This window comes from Alexandromys fortis, unplaced genomic scaffold (genome assembly GCF_014885135.2).
Source record: "Alexandromys fortis isolate MF-2015 unplaced genomic scaffold, M_Fortis_MF-2015_v1.1 scaffold_57, whole genome shotgun sequence".
Classification (NCBI taxonomy): domain Eukaryota; kingdom Metazoa; phylum Chordata; class Mammalia; order Rodentia; family Cricetidae; genus Alexandromys; species Alexandromys fortis.
The window spans coordinates 9620218-9638268 of NW_026067941.1; the positions used below are offsets into that span (position 1 = coordinate 9620218).

The 18051-nt window shown below is 37.8% G+C and overlaps 2 protein-coding genes across 3 annotated transcripts in view; both read left to right on the forward strand.

Moving 5' to 3' along the window:
• The window catches only part of Mgam (maltase-glucoamylase), a 240025-nt gene that overhangs the window by 185595 nt on the left and 36379 nt on the right, over nt 1-18051 (forward strand). The gene's annotated exons all lie outside the window — the stretch shown is intronic.
• The window catches only part of Mgam2 (maltase-glucoamylase 2 (putative)), a 36132-nt gene that overhangs the window by 6523 nt on the left and 11558 nt on the right, over nt 1-18051 (forward strand). Inside the window, exons 3-13 of the mRNA XM_050148108.1 lie at nt 2247-2370; nt 2491-2600; nt 2884-3038; nt 3731-3902; nt 4933-5032; nt 5817-5929; nt 7708-7833; nt 11778-11909; nt 12002-12100; nt 15483-15596; nt 16490-16574. Coding sequence (XP_050004065.1) covers nt 2247-2370; nt 2491-2600; nt 2884-3038; nt 3731-3902; nt 4933-5032; nt 5817-5929; nt 7708-7833; nt 11778-11909; nt 12002-12100; nt 15483-15596; nt 16490-16574 — 1330 coding nt within the window. The remainder of the gene's footprint in view (nt 1-2246; nt 2371-2490; nt 2601-2883; nt 3039-3730; nt 3903-4932; nt 5033-5816; nt 5930-7707; nt 7834-11777; nt 11910-12001; nt 12101-15482; nt 15597-16489; nt 16575-18051) is intronic.

Here is an 18051-nt window from a genome sequence, read left to right on the forward strand (position 1 = left end):
CGCCCTCTCCAGTCCAGAGAGCAGTCATGGTTCCCTGCCCTGTGGAAAGTCCAAGGTCCTCTCCCCTCCATCCAGGTCTAGGAAGATGAACATCCAAACTGGCTAGGCTCCCAGAAAGCCAGAACATGAAGTAGGATCAAAACCCAGTGCCATTGTCTTTGGCTTCTCATCAGCCCTCATTGAACATGGCTGGTATCTGATTTTTAAATGACTCTTTTGTCCTTTCATATGGCCGTAGCTACAATAGGACTGGGATAGATCTCGTGAGTCCTCAAAGACATTACCTTCAGTGTATGCATTATATACATTGCTTTAATTTTTAAAAATTATTTAATGCTTTATTCCATCTAAATATTTTTAAATTGTAGGTTTCAGTTTATTATTAGTATAGATTGGAAGCTGATTTTTGAATAGTGATTTTACAACCAGAAGTTTTCTTAAATTTACTTTTCAGTTGTCCTCTATTTTATGTAGACCTTGTTGAAGTTTTGTAATATGATAATGCTCCTTCAAAATAAAGATAATTTTAAGTTTTTTTCTAACATTTTATATATATATATCACTTCTTTTTCATCTCATGTACACACAAAGGACGTTAAATTTTTTCTCATCTCTGAAAATTCAGTAAGTTTTGAGATTTTTTTTAAAGTCAATAATTCAACCACAGTAGCTTTTAGAAACTTAAACTACATAGAGTCCAATTTTTATCTAAGCATATGAAATAGTGTGGTAAAATGGTAAATATGGAAATGAGATTTCCTAATTTTGGAACAAGTTGTGTACATTGCTAATAGAATTTAAGCACCTGCCAGAAACTCAGTTGCCACAATGCTCACATCACACAGAAGTGAGCTAGCTGATTTCCAGGTGATTTTCTCGTCGGCTGTCTGCTCTTAATTATTTTGCTATTTTTATCTGGTTGGCAAGTGGCACATAATCTATCTGGGAGATGACTTAGGGACACAGTTTAGGGTTATGGTGTCTGGGAAACAAGGAGACTTGTTGGAGTCCACACCGAGAGAGCAGACGTGAGTGTAAGAGAGCTGTCTGATGTGCTGAGAACTGAGACGCAAAACAGGAAAGCAAGTATGGGGAAGCCATGTATGAAAGGGAGATAGAGTTTCGAGTACTGGTAATTATTTGTCTCCAGGCTTTGACCTTTGGTATGTGGGACTGAAAGAAACACTTAGAACAGATTGCACACACAAAGACTATGTTTATCTGGAGAGTGATTGTTCCTTATAGAGGTCTGTAGACTTTGACATAGTTTACAGCAGTGAAACTGACCTTTGGGGCTTCGTGGACCTCAGTTTCAGAGGTGGCAGGTGTTCTGAGTGTCTGCCTCAGAGGCAGCTGGGATACCCAAAGTCCTTTTCTTTTAATCTGCAGGTGTTTGTTATGTGGAAAGAACAAGGCAAGGACTGTTTAATTTGGGAAAATAAATGCATATTTTAAAAAGACTGTATAGTTAGAAATGCTAATATTTTCTCCATAAATTTTTAGATGATAATCATAAAAGTCATTCTGGCTTTTCAGAGCAGTTACATCTATTGGCATCTAAAACTCTTGTCAGTAGTATTCGGAAATAAGCAATGGGATGACATCCCCTTAATCTTCATAATAGAACCTATGCCACATGCATTCTTTAACCAGAGTCAGACAAACACTTGTCTCCAGAACAAAACTGGAGAGTCCCATTCCTATTCTTCTTCTTCCAAATCCCTTCCCTAGAATCAAGGTAACAGCTTAATGTGTGCCCTTCTCTTGATCTTGCCATGCCATTGCTTCCTCTGTCTATCTCATCCTGGTGCCTTAAGAACAGATTTACCTCTTGCATACCTAGCATGTCTTCTCATCCACCTAGACTCTAGCTTGGGAGAAATGGTTGGTGTGTGTTTTCCTCACTTTGGGAGACGCTCTGCTGGAACACCCAACTCATCCTGCCATTCCCAACTCATCCTGCCATTATTATTTTAATTGTCTTGATATACAACTAAGCGGCCAGTTTAGTGAAACACATGCTAGGTCTTACTTATCTGTTTTAGCACTTTTTATCTGGTAAGTGTAGAACGTGTGTTGGATGGCTAGATAACTGGATGGATAAACTGAGGATGAGTACATGGGTGAGTTTGATTACGACCTATCTCAAATTTTCCCTGGAATAACATGGGTTGTAAATTAGTAGGTAAGTAACACTTCCCTTCTTGGATTTTATGTAATGGCAGTTCTTTTCTATTTTTTTTTAGGATGTCTGCAGATGGCAGTATAAATGCTGCTGGAAGCCAGTAGCAGATACCAAAGCCCCTGCATGCTTCTTCCCTAAGAACTGGGGTTATGAAGTCACCAATGTCCGTAAAAATACAAGCACAGGTGAGCACTGCCTGAATCTAGGCCTAGGAAGTCAGTGTTTGTGGTCCAGCCAAGGTAGCTGCTAACACTGCTAACACTAGAAAGCTAACACAGTCTCTTGTTCTCATTTATTTGCCTTAGGGTTGACTGTTCAGTTGAAAAAGTTGTCAACACCATCTCATTTTGGAAATGATATCGCTGATGCCCTCTTCACAGCTGAATATCAGGCAGCTAACCGTTTTCATTTTAAGGTCAGTGAGGGTGTTTCCCACTGGATACAACTCTGGAGATAGTGACGCCTTACCCTCTTCCTCTCTGTAGTAAGCGAGGGTGACTGGACAGAGGGCTCCTTTCTGTAGGCATCACTGAAGGGCATGGGCAGGCATCTCTACAGGGCACACTGGATGATCAAAATCTACAGGAGCAAGATTTGGAAACATTCTCATGGGTCACTGCTTCAAAAGCAGCATTCCCATAGATCTACAGGGAGGTGGTCTTGCCCCAGAATTGTATTTTCTATTTTTCTTTTCTCAGATCACTGATTCCAATGAGTTACGCTATGAAGTCCCTCATGAAAACATCAACATCATGAACGGGACCGCTGATGCGTCTACTTTGAGCTACTCTGTAGAGGTCATCAACATGCCCTTCAGCATCCGAATAATACGAAAGAGCAACAGAAAAGTCTTGTGAGTTTCTCCACACTCTGTCCATCTTTGAATACAGAATCACTCTGACATACACAGCAAGATGAGTGGGACGTGGAAATGAGTTGAAACCACTTACTAAGTTTCCTATGTACGCTTATAGTAAGTATACATGCATGCTTATGGTTCTCGTGTAATATGGACTAGGGAATTTTATTGTTTGAGTTATTCACACTTGTACACAAACTTTCCTGTCTACCATTTCACAGTATCATTACCTCTGAATCTTAGCATTAAGCACCTAAAACGAATTTGAGCTTATATAATAAATTTCATGGTATAAAGCATAAATAATATTTTATATTGATATGAATGTCAAAAAAAAAAACCTGCACCCAAATCTGGTCCTAGTGTGCTACAGAGCAGTATGCTTCACTGCTTTTCCAGAGTGACCTGTGCTAGCAATACTTAGCATCCACAGAAGTACCTGGAGTTGTATAAAGTTGCATTTCTGTTCTTCCTCTGGTCATAAACCTGTGACCATGAAGTCCCATCCTATGACGCGCTCTTAACTTCAAAGAGTTGATGATATCATGAGAACAGCACTGGAGGCAGCGTGAAAAGTGGTGCTAAATTCTGAGGTCACTCATCTCTGAATGCTTGTGGACAGGCAGACACAGCTTTCTGCAGAGCCAGAGTGCTTCTGTGACTCTTATCCTCTCCCCATTGCCCAGGTTGGACACAGGCATCGGGCCCCTTCAGTTTGCCCAGCAGTACCTGCAGATGTCTTTCCGACTGCCCAGCTCCAACGTGTATGGGCTGGGGGAACATGTCCATCAGCAATACCTCCACAACATGAGCTGGAACACCTGGCCCATCTTCACCAGAGATGCCACTCCCACAGAGGTGAGGTTATACCTTCCCTCACTCCAGTTTATGGCTCACAGTCAGGAATACCCACCCTTTGCTCCCAAAATTAGCTGACTAAAATACAACTAGGTCTTATTTTGCCCAATTTGCATAAATTTGTTTTGGGGAAAGCTTGTTATTGGGTTTAATAGACTTTTAAATTATAAATACAGAAATTAAAAAAAATTGAAAATAAAGTTTAGTAATTATGTAAGGTAAATAGGATGTACCTTACATAAATTATGTAAGGTAAATTATGTAAGGTAAAAAACAGCCAGACTTCTTGGTGCAAGCACATAATCACAGTTATTCAAGAAGTTGAAGTAAGAGGATTGCAACTTAAAGGCCACCCTGACCTACAGAGTAAGCTCAAGACCAATCTGGGCTACTTATTATGTCCCTGTCTCAAAATAAAAACCATGAAAGGGACTAATTTTTCATGTATTATAAAAAGAAGAGAGGAAAATACTTTAGCAAAAGTGATGCTTTCTTGCTTTTATAATTAAGTATTTAGACAAGAATATCAGTTGGGTACCATTATTAGTGGAGTCTGTAGAAGGAAAGTTTCTTTCTGCTCTTGTATTGCATGTCAGCCTGTTTCAAAGACAGCAGTATTGTCTGTTTCTTTCATTTCATATAACATTTTGAGCTATATTATTGCAGCTATATTATGCTTTTCTGAATAGCATTCAATTAAATAACACACAATATTGTGTTTCTCCATTTATTGTGATACTGTCATTTTGGTACAACACTTGATTAAATGCTGAGCAAGTATAAACATGAAATATTGGTTCCATGAATCCTATTTATTTATTTATTTATTTAGTTATTTATTACAAACAGAGCCTTGTTATGTTGATCGAGCTGGCATGGACCTCATGTAGCACAGGCTGTTTTAAAAGTAGTTATTCTCTTGCCTCTTATTCCTAAATATTGGAATTAAAGGTGTGGTCCACCATAACTTTCAGGATAAATATTTAAAACACATAATCCTGTTACTTCTGTTTTTCCTTCCTGTTGACAGGGCATGGCTAATCTGTATGGAGCACACACATTCTTCTTGTGCCTTGAAGATACCAGTGGGGCTTCTTTGGGGGTTTTCCTTTTGAACAGCAATGCCATGGGTAAAAAGCATCTTTTTATATATCTATTTCTGGATAGATTTAGGGTTGCTATTCTTAGTCTTAAGAATTATGTTTATTGTGATAACCTCGGGTAACTGTCACGTGTTGCACATATGGTGCTTCTGCTGAAATGAGAGCATGACATTTAGCCTGTTCAGAAAGCCAGCTCAGGCTAGGGACACCTGGCTGAAACCTCCTTCAGGGACTTCCACTTACAGAATGTTTCTCCTAACATTGTGTGGATAATAGGATCCATTGCTGTACACACTCCAAAGATACCTGTAGACTCACGTGTGTTTCAGGCTGTCTGCCTGTCGGCAGCAGTCTGTGTTTGTGCACTGTGTCTCATAGCCTCACTCAGCAGTCATCTTCCTTCAGCTTCTAATTAGTGATATGGCAAGAAGCCTCATTGATCTAAAAAACATAGCTGTCATATATATGACTATATATGAGTTATATCTATATATAGAAATATATCAAACTCACCTAGTAAGTTTCCAAAATATTTTTCCTTTGGAGTAAACCACTTTTAATAACATAGAAATTTATTCTAATGCTGCCAGATACAATCAAATTTGCTCCTTTTTCTTATAAGCAACACGAAACAAAACAAAATTTCACTTTGGTGGGTATCTTGTTCAAATTAATGAAGTTCAGATAAAACGAGTCTATGTGATTCATTTTCCTTTGAAAATTGAGCAGAATTTGGGACAATCCAGCTATTCATGCTTCTGAGAGATGCGTTCCTTCCGAAGATTCTAATCATTCATTTTAACCCTTCCAGAGGTCACTCTTCAGCCTGCTCCTGCCGTCACGTACCGCACAACCGGGGGCATTCTTGACTTTTACATCTTCCTGGGAAACACGCCAGAGCAAGTAGTTCAAGAATACCTGGAGGTATAGGTCTGCCCTCCCGACTGTGGGGCTGCTGCTATGTTTCATTTATTTGTTTCAGTTAATAAGACGAAATTGGAAGTTTTATTAGTAGATAGTATGGATATAAATTCTGAGCTTACAAGTATTCCATAATTTTTTTCTTCACTCTAATAAATTGTTTGGACGTTTTCTGCGTCACTGAAGGCACCATCCAGGAAGCCTTGAGAAATGCAAAAGAGTGCTTAATTCTGTTTGTTAGACATGTCCATTTACCATATGCCATTGTTCCTCTGGGTATAATCAAGCATTCCAAAGACCTGAGATCACAAATCCACAATGAAAATTCAATCAACAAATAAATAAATCAGAAAGAAAGAATGAAATGAAATGAGAGAAAAACCTCTGATTAGAGGGCAGGGACTCTTAGAATAATGTGGAACAGGGTTCTAGTCGTCTTAGAATGTTGTCTTGAGGTACTCAGAAATTTTGAATACTTCAAGCATGTGGTATTTTTTCACCCATCATACCCTTGATCCACAAGTTTTTACTCTTTCGCCATTGCCACACACCACCCTCTGTCCTTGCGTGAGTTACCTGTATGCCAGTCAAGCTCCATGAAAGCAGAAATGCTGCTTGCTGTGTGTTGTCATACTCTCAGTGCCTATGGGGGACCGTATTGTACTGCACACATTAATAGATTATTGGTGAGTGAGTATTACTGTCTTTCAGAGCCAGGGGTAGAGGGCTTATCTGCCTTATATGAGACTCCTCTGGTCACTATTCTCAGCACAGCTCAACAACAAAACAAAGAACCAGCTATGAGGATTAGTGTTAATGGTCAAGTTGAAAGAACCTAGAATTATCTAGAAGATGGGCCAGCGGGAGTGCCTGAGGAGAACTCGCTTGATTACATTAATTATATACCAAGACCTACAGGTGAGACTATTTCTTAGGCAGGATGGAGGGAGCAAGGAAAGCATCAGAAAGCGTTCTTTGCTCTCTCTCCCTCCCTGCCTCCTCTCACTCTCTCTCCTCTAGATGCAGTATGATCAGCAGCTTCAACCTTCTGCTGCTTTAACTACCGTGCCATGATGGACTGTAACTTGAGCCAGAATAAACCCTTTTCCCCTTAGGTTGCTTTGATTGGGGTATTTTATCATAGCAAAAAGCGAAAAAATTAAGACACTACCTTCAGACCAGATACAACCATGACCACTTTCCCGTTTCCTCCAGTTTTAATTTTACTGTTGGAATTCAGCCAACATTTTCTTGCCTGCTAGGTAAACACTCTACCAACTGAGCTACATCTCGAACCCCATTTCCTTTCCCCCTTTGTCAGCCTTCCTAGTGCTGCAGCCCTTCAATATAGTTCCTCATGTTGTGGTGACGCCAACCATAAAATTATATCATTGCTACTTCATTACTGTAATTTTGTTGCTGTTATGAATTGTAATGTAGATATCTGATATTCCAGGTATCTGATATGTGACCCTGAAAGGAATCTTGACCCACAGGTAGAGACATACTGCCATAGGATGACATTATCAATCCAATATATTCTGAAAATCCTATTTTCTTTTCTGCAGCTGCTGCTGTTGGGACATATTTAGTTATTTTAAGTGACAAAAGACTTGAGCTTTGGAATTTTGTAGCAGGAGATTCCTTTTGTTTCTGGCAATTTTAGATCTGAGGACTTTACAGAAAGCAAAAAGGAATAAATGATTCAGATGAACTTGATGCTACCATGTTCACTAGTGTTTGTTATAAATTCTCGGATGGTTTTTCACTTCTTTTCCCAGGTTGTTGGACGGCCTTTCTTGCCTTCCTACTGGAGCCTTGGTTTCCAGCTCAGCCGCAGGGATTATGGTGGCACTGAGGGATTGAGAGAGGTTATAGAACGAAACCGTAAAGCTGACATCCCTTATGTAAGTAGAGGTTTTTCTTATCATGGTTTAGATACAATTTCATTTCTTCCTTTTCCTTGCATTTTATTCAATTAAGATTGCAATTAAGAAGGAAAATCAGAATGATAGATCGATAGAAGCACAAACAGCCAGAGAAATTAATACTGAATTGTTCATATGCCCATGCCAGGGCAGTGTTTATAGAGCCAAAGGACTTGAATTTTAGTCTTATCTTTTCATATCTCCGTGACATGTTGGGTTAGTTAATTAACAGGTGGATATTGTGGTTTCTATCTTTAAAAAGTAAAAGTTTTACACTTACCCTGGGGGGGGGGGCTGAAAAAATACCTTACATAAAGCATCTAGTCCTGAGTGTGAACACCGTCAAACTGAGCTGCAATTTTATGAGTGAAATCAACACATAGTGATGAGGTCAGCAAGAGCTGAGGATGATAATAATGATTTACAGTAAACTAATTCCACAGCAACCTTGCAAAACTCCTTCCAGATTAACTCTGGAGCTCCCTAGTTGTACAGGATTTATGATGTTCAAAGGTCTCCAGCAAATCAAAAGATAACTCCAAGTGTCTAATCACTGATAAACTCCTCACTCACATGGTCAATGAAGCTGTCAAAAGAATTCCCTAAGGACAAATTCTTCAGGCTTTGGAACTTCAGTTGAGACATATGTCTATGTGATTAGCATTTGCTGGAAAACCGTATGGGTGAGAATGAGTTTGGTCTGATCTCAGAGAATCCAAGAGGGCAGACACAGAAACCAAATTTTTTAGGAGAAATATTCACACCAGGTTTTTTGGTACTGAGGGAAAATTGATAGGATTTAACTTTACTTTCTCTGTGTATACTGTCTGAAAACACTCAGTTCCAGGAAGAAATAGACCCATATTTTGCCTTCCTGTATCATTTTAGAAAAACTTTCTCAGTTGTGGCTGGCTCTCATTTATCACCTTTTTATGGGTGAGGAAATATGTGGTTTCACTTTTCCAGGATTGCACTCCTAATCAGAAGGGTCAATTTTGTTTTGGCTTGGTTTTGTTCTTGTTTTTTTTTTTTTTTTTTTTTGAGATGGGCTTTCTCTGTGAAACAGTCCTGACTGTCCCAAAACTCACTTTGTAGACCAGGCTGGCCTTGAACTCACTGAGATCCTGCCTCTGCCTCCCGGGTACTGGGATTAAAGGCATGTGCCACCATCTAGAAATTATTCTTGCAACTCTACTTGTAGTATTTTTGGGGGTCTGGCCTCCTCTGCTTCTGCTGGTGTTACAAAAGCAAATGAATTCTTCTTTCCTAATTAGAAGGTCCTCTCTCTGTGAATATATGTGGCACCTAGGGCCTAAGTAACTACTAGGGATCAGAACAGATGATACCACATTGGGTAGCAAGCCTCAAGCCACATTAAGAACATATGTGAGACTTTTGTATGATCATGGAGTACATGGAAGATTGGAAAAAGAAAGACTATCCAGAGTGAAGTACCTACACCCAAGTCCTAGTCAGCTTTTACCTCCTCATTCAAGTGACTGGGAAATGACCTTCAATCTCTTTATATTTCAGTCTCATTAAGAATAGCATCCTGTCCTCACATGTTGATATGCAAACACACAAACAATGCAATAAGAGAATCTTGTTTGTTAAATCTCTATGTCTCTTTGTCACCTGACATTATTATCCATTCCTCCAGCAATTTAACAGAGTAAGAGAACCCTTTCTCCTCATACCAGCTTATATTTTGACTTGATGTTTGAGAGCCAAAGTGTTTGTGGTTATAAGTTCCCTCACATGCCCATTCAAACACACATTTGATAAATACGTGCTACATAGCCAGCACCCAAGTCCTCAAATTCCAAGGATAAACAAGATATACTTCCTCTCCTAAGTTCCTCAAGGTTCTTCATGATATCATTCTTTCAGGATGGGCACCCAGGGCTACAGTCAGAGCAGATGCATTGTTCACAGAGAGCTGATTTATTTCTAGGAGCCAGACAAGTTTGGGGAATCCCAGGACTGTGGTGCTATATGACTTCTATTTTAATGGGTAGGAACTAGAGTTAAGAACTTTCATAATTTAAAAAAAAAAACAAGTGCATTCTGTTTCTATGGCAGAAACACTGTTGTCTTCATGAACGAAGTAATGCATTAATGAGTAATGCATTGATGCTGATAATTTTAAAATTACAACTGATGTGAATATGTAAGAGAACAGTTACCCTTTGGTGAACATATAAAATAAGGAAGCAGACTTAATGGGGATGAGATCAAGATCCTGGAAAACACAATGTACTGGGATATGAATTAAACCTAGAAAATTTTATTATAGGACAGAACAAATGATTAACTAATATTTTTTAGATAAATAAGCCAGTCACAAATGTGTTATATGTCCTGGTGACATGCTTATAATGCTACCAAGACAGATACAAGTATGTGAAAGGAAAGTTTGGCAAAATGTATGCATTTGCCCAGCGCCCTCACATGCTGTGTGATCACGTATTGGGGACCAGAAGATCAAACTCATGTAAGGATTGCCCACTCTAACATCAGAGGTCACAGAAAACTTACCTCTGAATCCATCTTCAAAAGATCCTCTTTGCACATTTCACTATCATATTTCTGCCCTACCTAAACTGATCCTCCAATTATTTACTTATATACTTGAGATAACCAAATTTCTCTTAAAATTTATATTTTAAATCCTTTAGAGGGTTATTTGGAATTGAACTTCAACCATTATACATAATACCCACATGCAGAATCCAAATTAATGTTGCTTAATGAAAGCAAAGTACGAGAGGAACTAAGAACACCATAAACCATGAATATTAAAGCCATAAATATACATGTAACTTTGAAACAAATCTATGATACTAGGTACCATACATTCAGAATGAACCTGTACCAGATAAATACTTATACTTTGCAAGAAATGTGTCCTTTTTCATACTGTATTCTAAAGTTGTGAAAAATCATTGTGCTTAAAATAATAGCAAATAAAGATTATCTGGAAAAAAGCAAAGCATATATATAGGAGATATACATGAAAATGAAAATATTATTGCCGAAAACTTGCATGAACATTGATAATATGTGCATTAGCCCTGCTCAAAACCCCAGAAATCGGAAAAAAAAAGACCAAATCTAAATAAAAAAGGGCAGCCCTTTGGATGCTTCTTAGCAATAGAATAACACAATTTTTAAACCAGAGAAAAATAAATCATATTTATTAAATAAAGGATGTATAGTATAAATTCTACTTAACTCTAGACAAGTTAAAATTTGCGAGATGCTTTATGAAATCATGTAAGCAAGAGGCCTTCAAGCTTGGACTGTCAAACTGCAAAATATTTATCATAAAGTACCTAGTATTTCTTAAAATAAAGAATTAAAATGTACCATTCTACCAATACCCGCACAACTGCTGATGTTTTTCTGTATTGGAAGCTGAACCTGAGCTATTCATTGTTGGATCTTAAAGTAATTTGCATCGTTTTGTTTCCTTAAAGATACAGACAAAGACAAGACTCTAATACAAAATTGTTTTCTTGAGGAAAATGATTTTCATGAAAGAATTCTGAACATTACTATAAAATTTTATTATTGAGTTAATAATATCCCCTAATATTTTATGACATGTTTTCCTGAAATTCACAGTGTGTGTGTGTGTGTGTGTGCGCGCGCGCGCGTGCGCGCGCGCGTTTGAGAGAACAATCCTGGGGAGTTGGTTTCTCCCTCTACCATTTGTGTCTCTTGCTCCAACAGTGTCCGTACTGTGACAGGATCCTGTATTTATTGAGCTACCTCTCTCAATACAACCACAGTGATTAAAACAAACAAACAAAAAAAAAAAAACAAAAAAAAAAAACAAAAAAAAAACAAAAAAAAAAAGAACTTTCCAATCAGCAAGGTGACTGTTTCCTGGGTTCTAACTGCCCTGAGCTGTCTTTCAGGATGTGCAATACTCAGACATAGACTACATGGACGAAAAGAAAGATTTCACGATTGATGAAAAGGCTTACTCCAATCTTACAGATTTGGTTAAGGACCTCCATGACAATGGACAGAAATATGTAATTATTCTGGTATGTTCAAACACTTAGCTTGGTGCCTCATTTTTGCTTTAGTTGCAAAAGACACTTACCAGAATGACATTTATACCCTGCTTATTTACTAGAACCCTGGCATCTTCAAGAACCATACCTATGAGGCCTACAGGAATGGAAGCCAGAGCAGAGTGTGGATCATGAGCTCCAGCGGCTTTGCGGTTGGGGAGGTAATTTCTCAAGAAACTCAAAATAATAGTACTTTGGGTGAAGGTTATACTTTTTATATGAAGATAGGTGGAAATCAAATTCTAATATTGATACTTTTATGATTTTAGTAGTTTTATTCTATTTTAAACTACTAGATAAAATAATAAAGTTATTAAAATTCTAGGGGATATGAAAAGCTATCCCAGACTCACTAACATTTCAGATAATAAAAAACAAATATGCCTTGGTAGAAAATCACTTTAAGTCTGACTGCCTCTCAATGTCTCTTCCCTGAGATGTCAAATTCAGCTTCAGTATTGTAGCAAGATGCTCATGATGAATGTAGAATCCAGTTCAGACAATACATTTCTTAATTTACACAAAACTCAAAGCTAAAGCCCAGGCTAGACTCCATGGTATCAGTTTAAGGAACTGGAATAAATGACCAAAGAACTGATTTTCAGAACAGCAATCCTTGTAAGACTACGTACTTTCAGAGGATTCATGTCACTAACCTTTAATTCCAGTCATACATAAAGTTAGCCCAGATAACTGAATTGTGTGAAATTCATAGCAGTTGGTACATAATTTCCAGAAACCCATGTCATAGTGTAATATTTATAGTTACTGGGCTGTTCACTTTCCAAAACTCTCTTTTTGGTGTTTAAAGCCTATCCTTCACTCTGCTCACTTAGTTTACTTCCTTGACTTTGTTCACTTGAATTACTTTTCCTTTTCATTGCTCTTAATTCTCTATTAAGTTACACAAAGTTCTTCGTCCAAACCTGTAGTGAGAAGGCGAGCAGGCCTGCTTTTTGTCCCACCCAGCTCCCACACAGCTAGCTTTACACCTGAAATAACAACACACAAATTGTATTCATTATAACACTGCTTGGCCCATTAGCTCTAGCCTTTTACCGGCTAACTCTCACATCTTGATTTACCCATTTCTATTAATGTGTGTAGCACCACAAGGTGGTGGTTTACCAGGAAGATTCTAACCTATATCCTTCTTGGTCTGGAGCTTCATGGCGACTACCTGACTCTGCTTTCTATCTCCCAGCATTCTGTTCAGTCTACTCCGCCTATCTAAGCTGCTCTCCTAACAAAAGGCAAAGGTAGTTTCTTTATTAACCAATGAAAGTAACACATAGACAGAGACCCTCCCATATCACAAACCTTTGCTTTCACTGTTAGAGATGAATCTCTAAAGCACCAGATAGACTCATTTTCATGCAATAATAGAGATCAAAAGCCACCATCAAATACAAATTGTGGTCGCTTAAAAGTTATCCCCAATTGGGTGAGTCATTTTAGTAGGGTGGGGTATTTGGATGGGCTTCAATGAAGAATTTTTATGATTAAGACAAGTATTACTTGACTGCTTCAATTGACCAGTGAATAAGGTGAATCATTTCTTCTAGGGCATTAGATAATTGTAGCAGAAGCAAACTGTGGGGTGTTGCAAATGAACTGGGTTATGGTGGAGTTAGCTTGGCCTCTTTTATGATGCTGTTGGGATTCTGTTGCAAAACCTTGAGATGTGAAAATTGCCTCCATCATTATTTGATGTCCATCAACTAAAACAAAGAATCAATAGCCTAACACATTTAAAAATGGAATTTTAAGCTTTTTTGATTGTTCACCTTTTTGTTATTTATTGTTATTGTTTTATTATTATTTGGTTTTGGTTTTTTAAGACAGGGTTTCTCTGTGCTCTGGCTATCCTGGAACTTATTCTGTTGACCAGGCTAGTCTGAACCCCACAGAAATCAGTCTGTCTTTCCCTCCTGAGGGCTGGCATTAAAGGCTTGCACCATCACAGCCAGCTAATTTTAAGCTTTTATTTTCTGTAGTAAGAATTGTTCACATTTTATAATGGCTCTCATTAAAGCTGTTGGATGTCAAAACAAAACAAATATACATGAATATGGAAAATTGATTTGTAAGGAAGAGAGGGGGTTGATGGATTGGAAAAAAGATGAGGGAGGGGAGGGGCCAAGAGTAATTAGAATGTGTTGATTATGTGTCTGAAAATGCCAAAGAACCCCTTTTTTTAAAAAAATAAATTGAGACAGAGTTTTTATATATAGCTCTGGCTGTCCTGGAACTTGCTCTGTAGACCAGGCTGGCCTTGAGCTCACAGAGATCTTTCTGTCTCTGCCTCCCAAGTACTGGGATTAAAGGAGTGTACCACCACTGTGCAGCAAAGAACATATGTTTTAAATTTTGCACTTTACTTAAATATAACCATTAAATTATACAAATATAAAATTATTCCAAATTCCCAATCTATAAAATTATAGAGAAAATCAGCAAGAATATTATAGTTTGGTTTTTGTTTTGGTAAGCCAGATGTTTAATAATTTGGCTGTTTATGTACCTTTGTGTGTTTGTGGAAGGTGCCTAGACTTAAAGTTCCATAGATATAGAAAAGACAGAGACACAGCATTGTACACTTTCTATAGGAGTACGAGTAACATTATTGGAGCATTTATAAAATATTTTTATATGATGAAATGAGCATATTACTTATAACAATTGCTCAAAACAGGTTTATATAATCTTAAATTAACAATAGATTCAGCATGCATAGTCATTCTCTTAAAACATTAAACACTTAGATGGTTCAGAATTTTATTTTAATTTTTAAAAGTTTATTTTTTGAGAAATTTTTTATGGCTATATTTACACTGTTCAGCACCTCTTTTTCCAAACTCCAACTTCTCTCTCCTCAGCTCATTCTCAAATTCATGACCTCTTATTCTTTAATTAATATATGTATGTGTGTGTGTGTGTATGTATGTATGTATATATATTCCCAAAGATTATGACTATAATCTTCTTAGGCTATTCAGTGTTTCTTATGTACATGTGTTTTGAGCTGACCACTGGGACTGGATAACCTATCAGGGGCATCATCACTGGGGAAGACTGATTCTTCCTTTATCAGCAACTGTTGATCATCTGTAGCTTCATGTAGGAGTCGGCTCTCATGAAATTTCTCCCATCCACCTTGGCATGCCGATTGGTGGTTTCATTGCACAAGTCTTGCTATGGCAGCCATGTTGTCGGTACTTCATCGGTACAGCTTCCTTGTTATATTCAGAAGACATCATCTCGCATCTGCTAACTGGACTTAGAGTCTGAAAATACACATTTTTAGATAGAAAAGGGTATATCATGGGCTTTCATCTAATCAGTAGGCTTTTCTTCCTTTTTTCCTTCCTTTCGATCCTTGCAAGTATTTTATTGCATGTTTGGATTTTGCTGGCAGAAAGGCAAATCTGACTCTAAATAATAAGTAATCTGAGGTTTCTGGTAAAATGAAATAGCAGCGAGCAATCAATGACCAACTGAACCATCTCATATACTACCATCACTCTGCACTTTGTTCTACAGAGTTATCCAGGAGAGTCAGTCTTTCCTGACTTTTCCAACCCAGCCTCTATTCCATGGTGGACCCAGCAGCTCAGTGAGTTTTACAACCGTCTGGAGTTTGATGGTGTGTGGATTGTAAGTTATTGTTCCAAATTCAAATATCCATTGGACATGGACAAGACAAAATTTCTTATGGCTGTTACCCCTGATCCATAATAAAATACTTTGATTGACATACTGGCATATATAAATTTTGTGTTTCATGTCCAGTATACATCCAGGAAATTTGGCTCCTAAAATATCATGTTCTTAATCTACATTTGCCACCAACTGATTGTTCCATTTTAATAAAGTCCTTTGTTTTCTTAAGGAATTGCTTTTTTTATTAACTTTATTTCTGCTTGCAAGATGGCCTCATTAAAGGCGATGACTGCTAAATTTACTGCATTAGTTTATGTAGATTTACTCATTAACAACTTAACAAAACAACTTAATGAGGGCTTTGTGGTTTCTGTTATAGACAACTGAAGAGGTATCTTTGAAAACTTCAGCAATATTAGACATTATTTTATTTTTAATTCATCTTAAAAATATATTTGACCTCAATTATAATCTTTTATTGTTCACCAATAGAATATAAAATAGAGAAAATTAAGAGAAAGAATATTACCCTGTCCTTAGCTGTTAAAATATGTTGAAGCAGTAGCACCAGTCATAAAAATTTCATAATTTATAAGGCAAAGATCAACCTTTGAAATTGTATATCTTAATTAGTAGATTAAATAAGTATATAAAATTAAAATATGCTCAGTACTACTTAGAACTGTAATACAACTTTGATACAATATAATCCAGATTTCTTATTGTTATAAAAATGATACAAAGGCCAAGGAGAGCTGGAGAAGCTGTTTAAAATGCTGAAAGCAGTTAAGAGGAGACCTGGATATCCTGCTTCTATTTATAAGCATTTCCTGCCCAGCTAATTTTATATCAATACATTTTCCACCTTGTGCATTTTGTCTCTGAAGGAAATGGATGAACTCTCTACACTTCTTCAAGGTTCCAATGTTGGGTGTGATTCGAACGACTTGAACTCCCCACCTTTCACTCCCAGTAAGTATTCCTGTTTGCCTGCCCTCCTGGAAACAGACACAGTCAAGTAACTTTAGGACCAATCAGCCTGGCCAGGAGCAATTAGCTTCCCAGCCCAATGAATCCCCAGACATCTGCAAGACTATATGGTACCTCCTGGCCACGACTGCCTTTTACTGCAAGGGGCAGCATGTGGTTAAAGTGCTAATCTGATACCCCTGCCCCATGTTCCCCCAACTCCTCACTCAGTAGCCCTTCCACAAGAGCTCTACTAGATTCTTTTATCCAACTCACTGCATTCATACAATTCTGGAAGAAATTTTAAGAACTCAAAGGTACAAACTACATATCTATAATTCATATTATCTCGTGTTTCCCTCCCTCTCCTACCCATCTCTCCTTCCATCATTCTTTTTAGTAGCCGTAGTTTAATGATTTTCTTTTTTCTTTCTTTGTTTTTTTTTTTTCTTTTCTTTGTGTGCATTGGTGTTTTGCCTACTTGTATTGCTCTGTAAGGGTGTCAGATTCCCTGAAGTTGGAGTTACAGTTGTGAGCTGCCATGTGGGTGCTGGGAAATGAACCCAGGTCCTTTGGAAGAACAGTCAGTGCTCTTAACCACTGAGCCATTTCTCCAGCCCTAGCCGTAGTTTAAAACATAGTGGTTCCATGTTTAATGGAGATTGATATTAAAGTAGCTTTTCTTTTTACTTTAAACTTTATGAGAATTTTACAAAATTTCATAAGACTTTATTGAATTGAAGTAAATCTATAATATTTTTTCTTCCTTCCTATGTCTCTCTTTTCTCATTAGTGATATAGGTTAAGCCTCAATTACTCTTTCAATGTCTTATTTATTGCTCCTATTTCAAGTCAAGAGTGGTTTCCTTATCTCCCGAAGAATGTGTGCATTTGCATGCCAATGAGGTAGTGTGTTAGTCACTTTTTTTTTCCCTTTTGTGATAAAATTCCCAGCAAAAACAGTTTCAACAGTTTCTGGAATGAAGGTGTCATCATTCTGGCTCACAGATAGGAGGAATATCATGCATCATGGCAGCTGTTCACATTGTACCCCGTGTAGGAAGGCAGTGATGAACACTGCTACACATCAACCTCTTTATTTAGTTTGAGTTCTCGGGCCATGGGATGATACCACCCACCTTCAGATCTGCGCTCCTCAGTTAAACCTCCCTGGAAGAACCGACAAACCCTGAAGTGTGTCTCACAGATCTTGGATTCTAAATCCAGTCAAGTCCTTAGCTGTACTACCGCAAACACTCTGGATCTGGTCTGAAAAGTTGACTATTGGATATAGCCATTACTGATAGACAGTGTAGAGTAGACTACGGTATGGGGAGAAGGAAGCCCTAGGGTCTCAATGTATCAAATTTATCAAAGTGTATACTTTGTTCAAGTAACACTGTAGTGAGGGATGCGTAGCCTGAATCGAAGCTAAGACCAAAGATACTGCTTCTTGCATTGTCTGGTTCTCCCATGACAA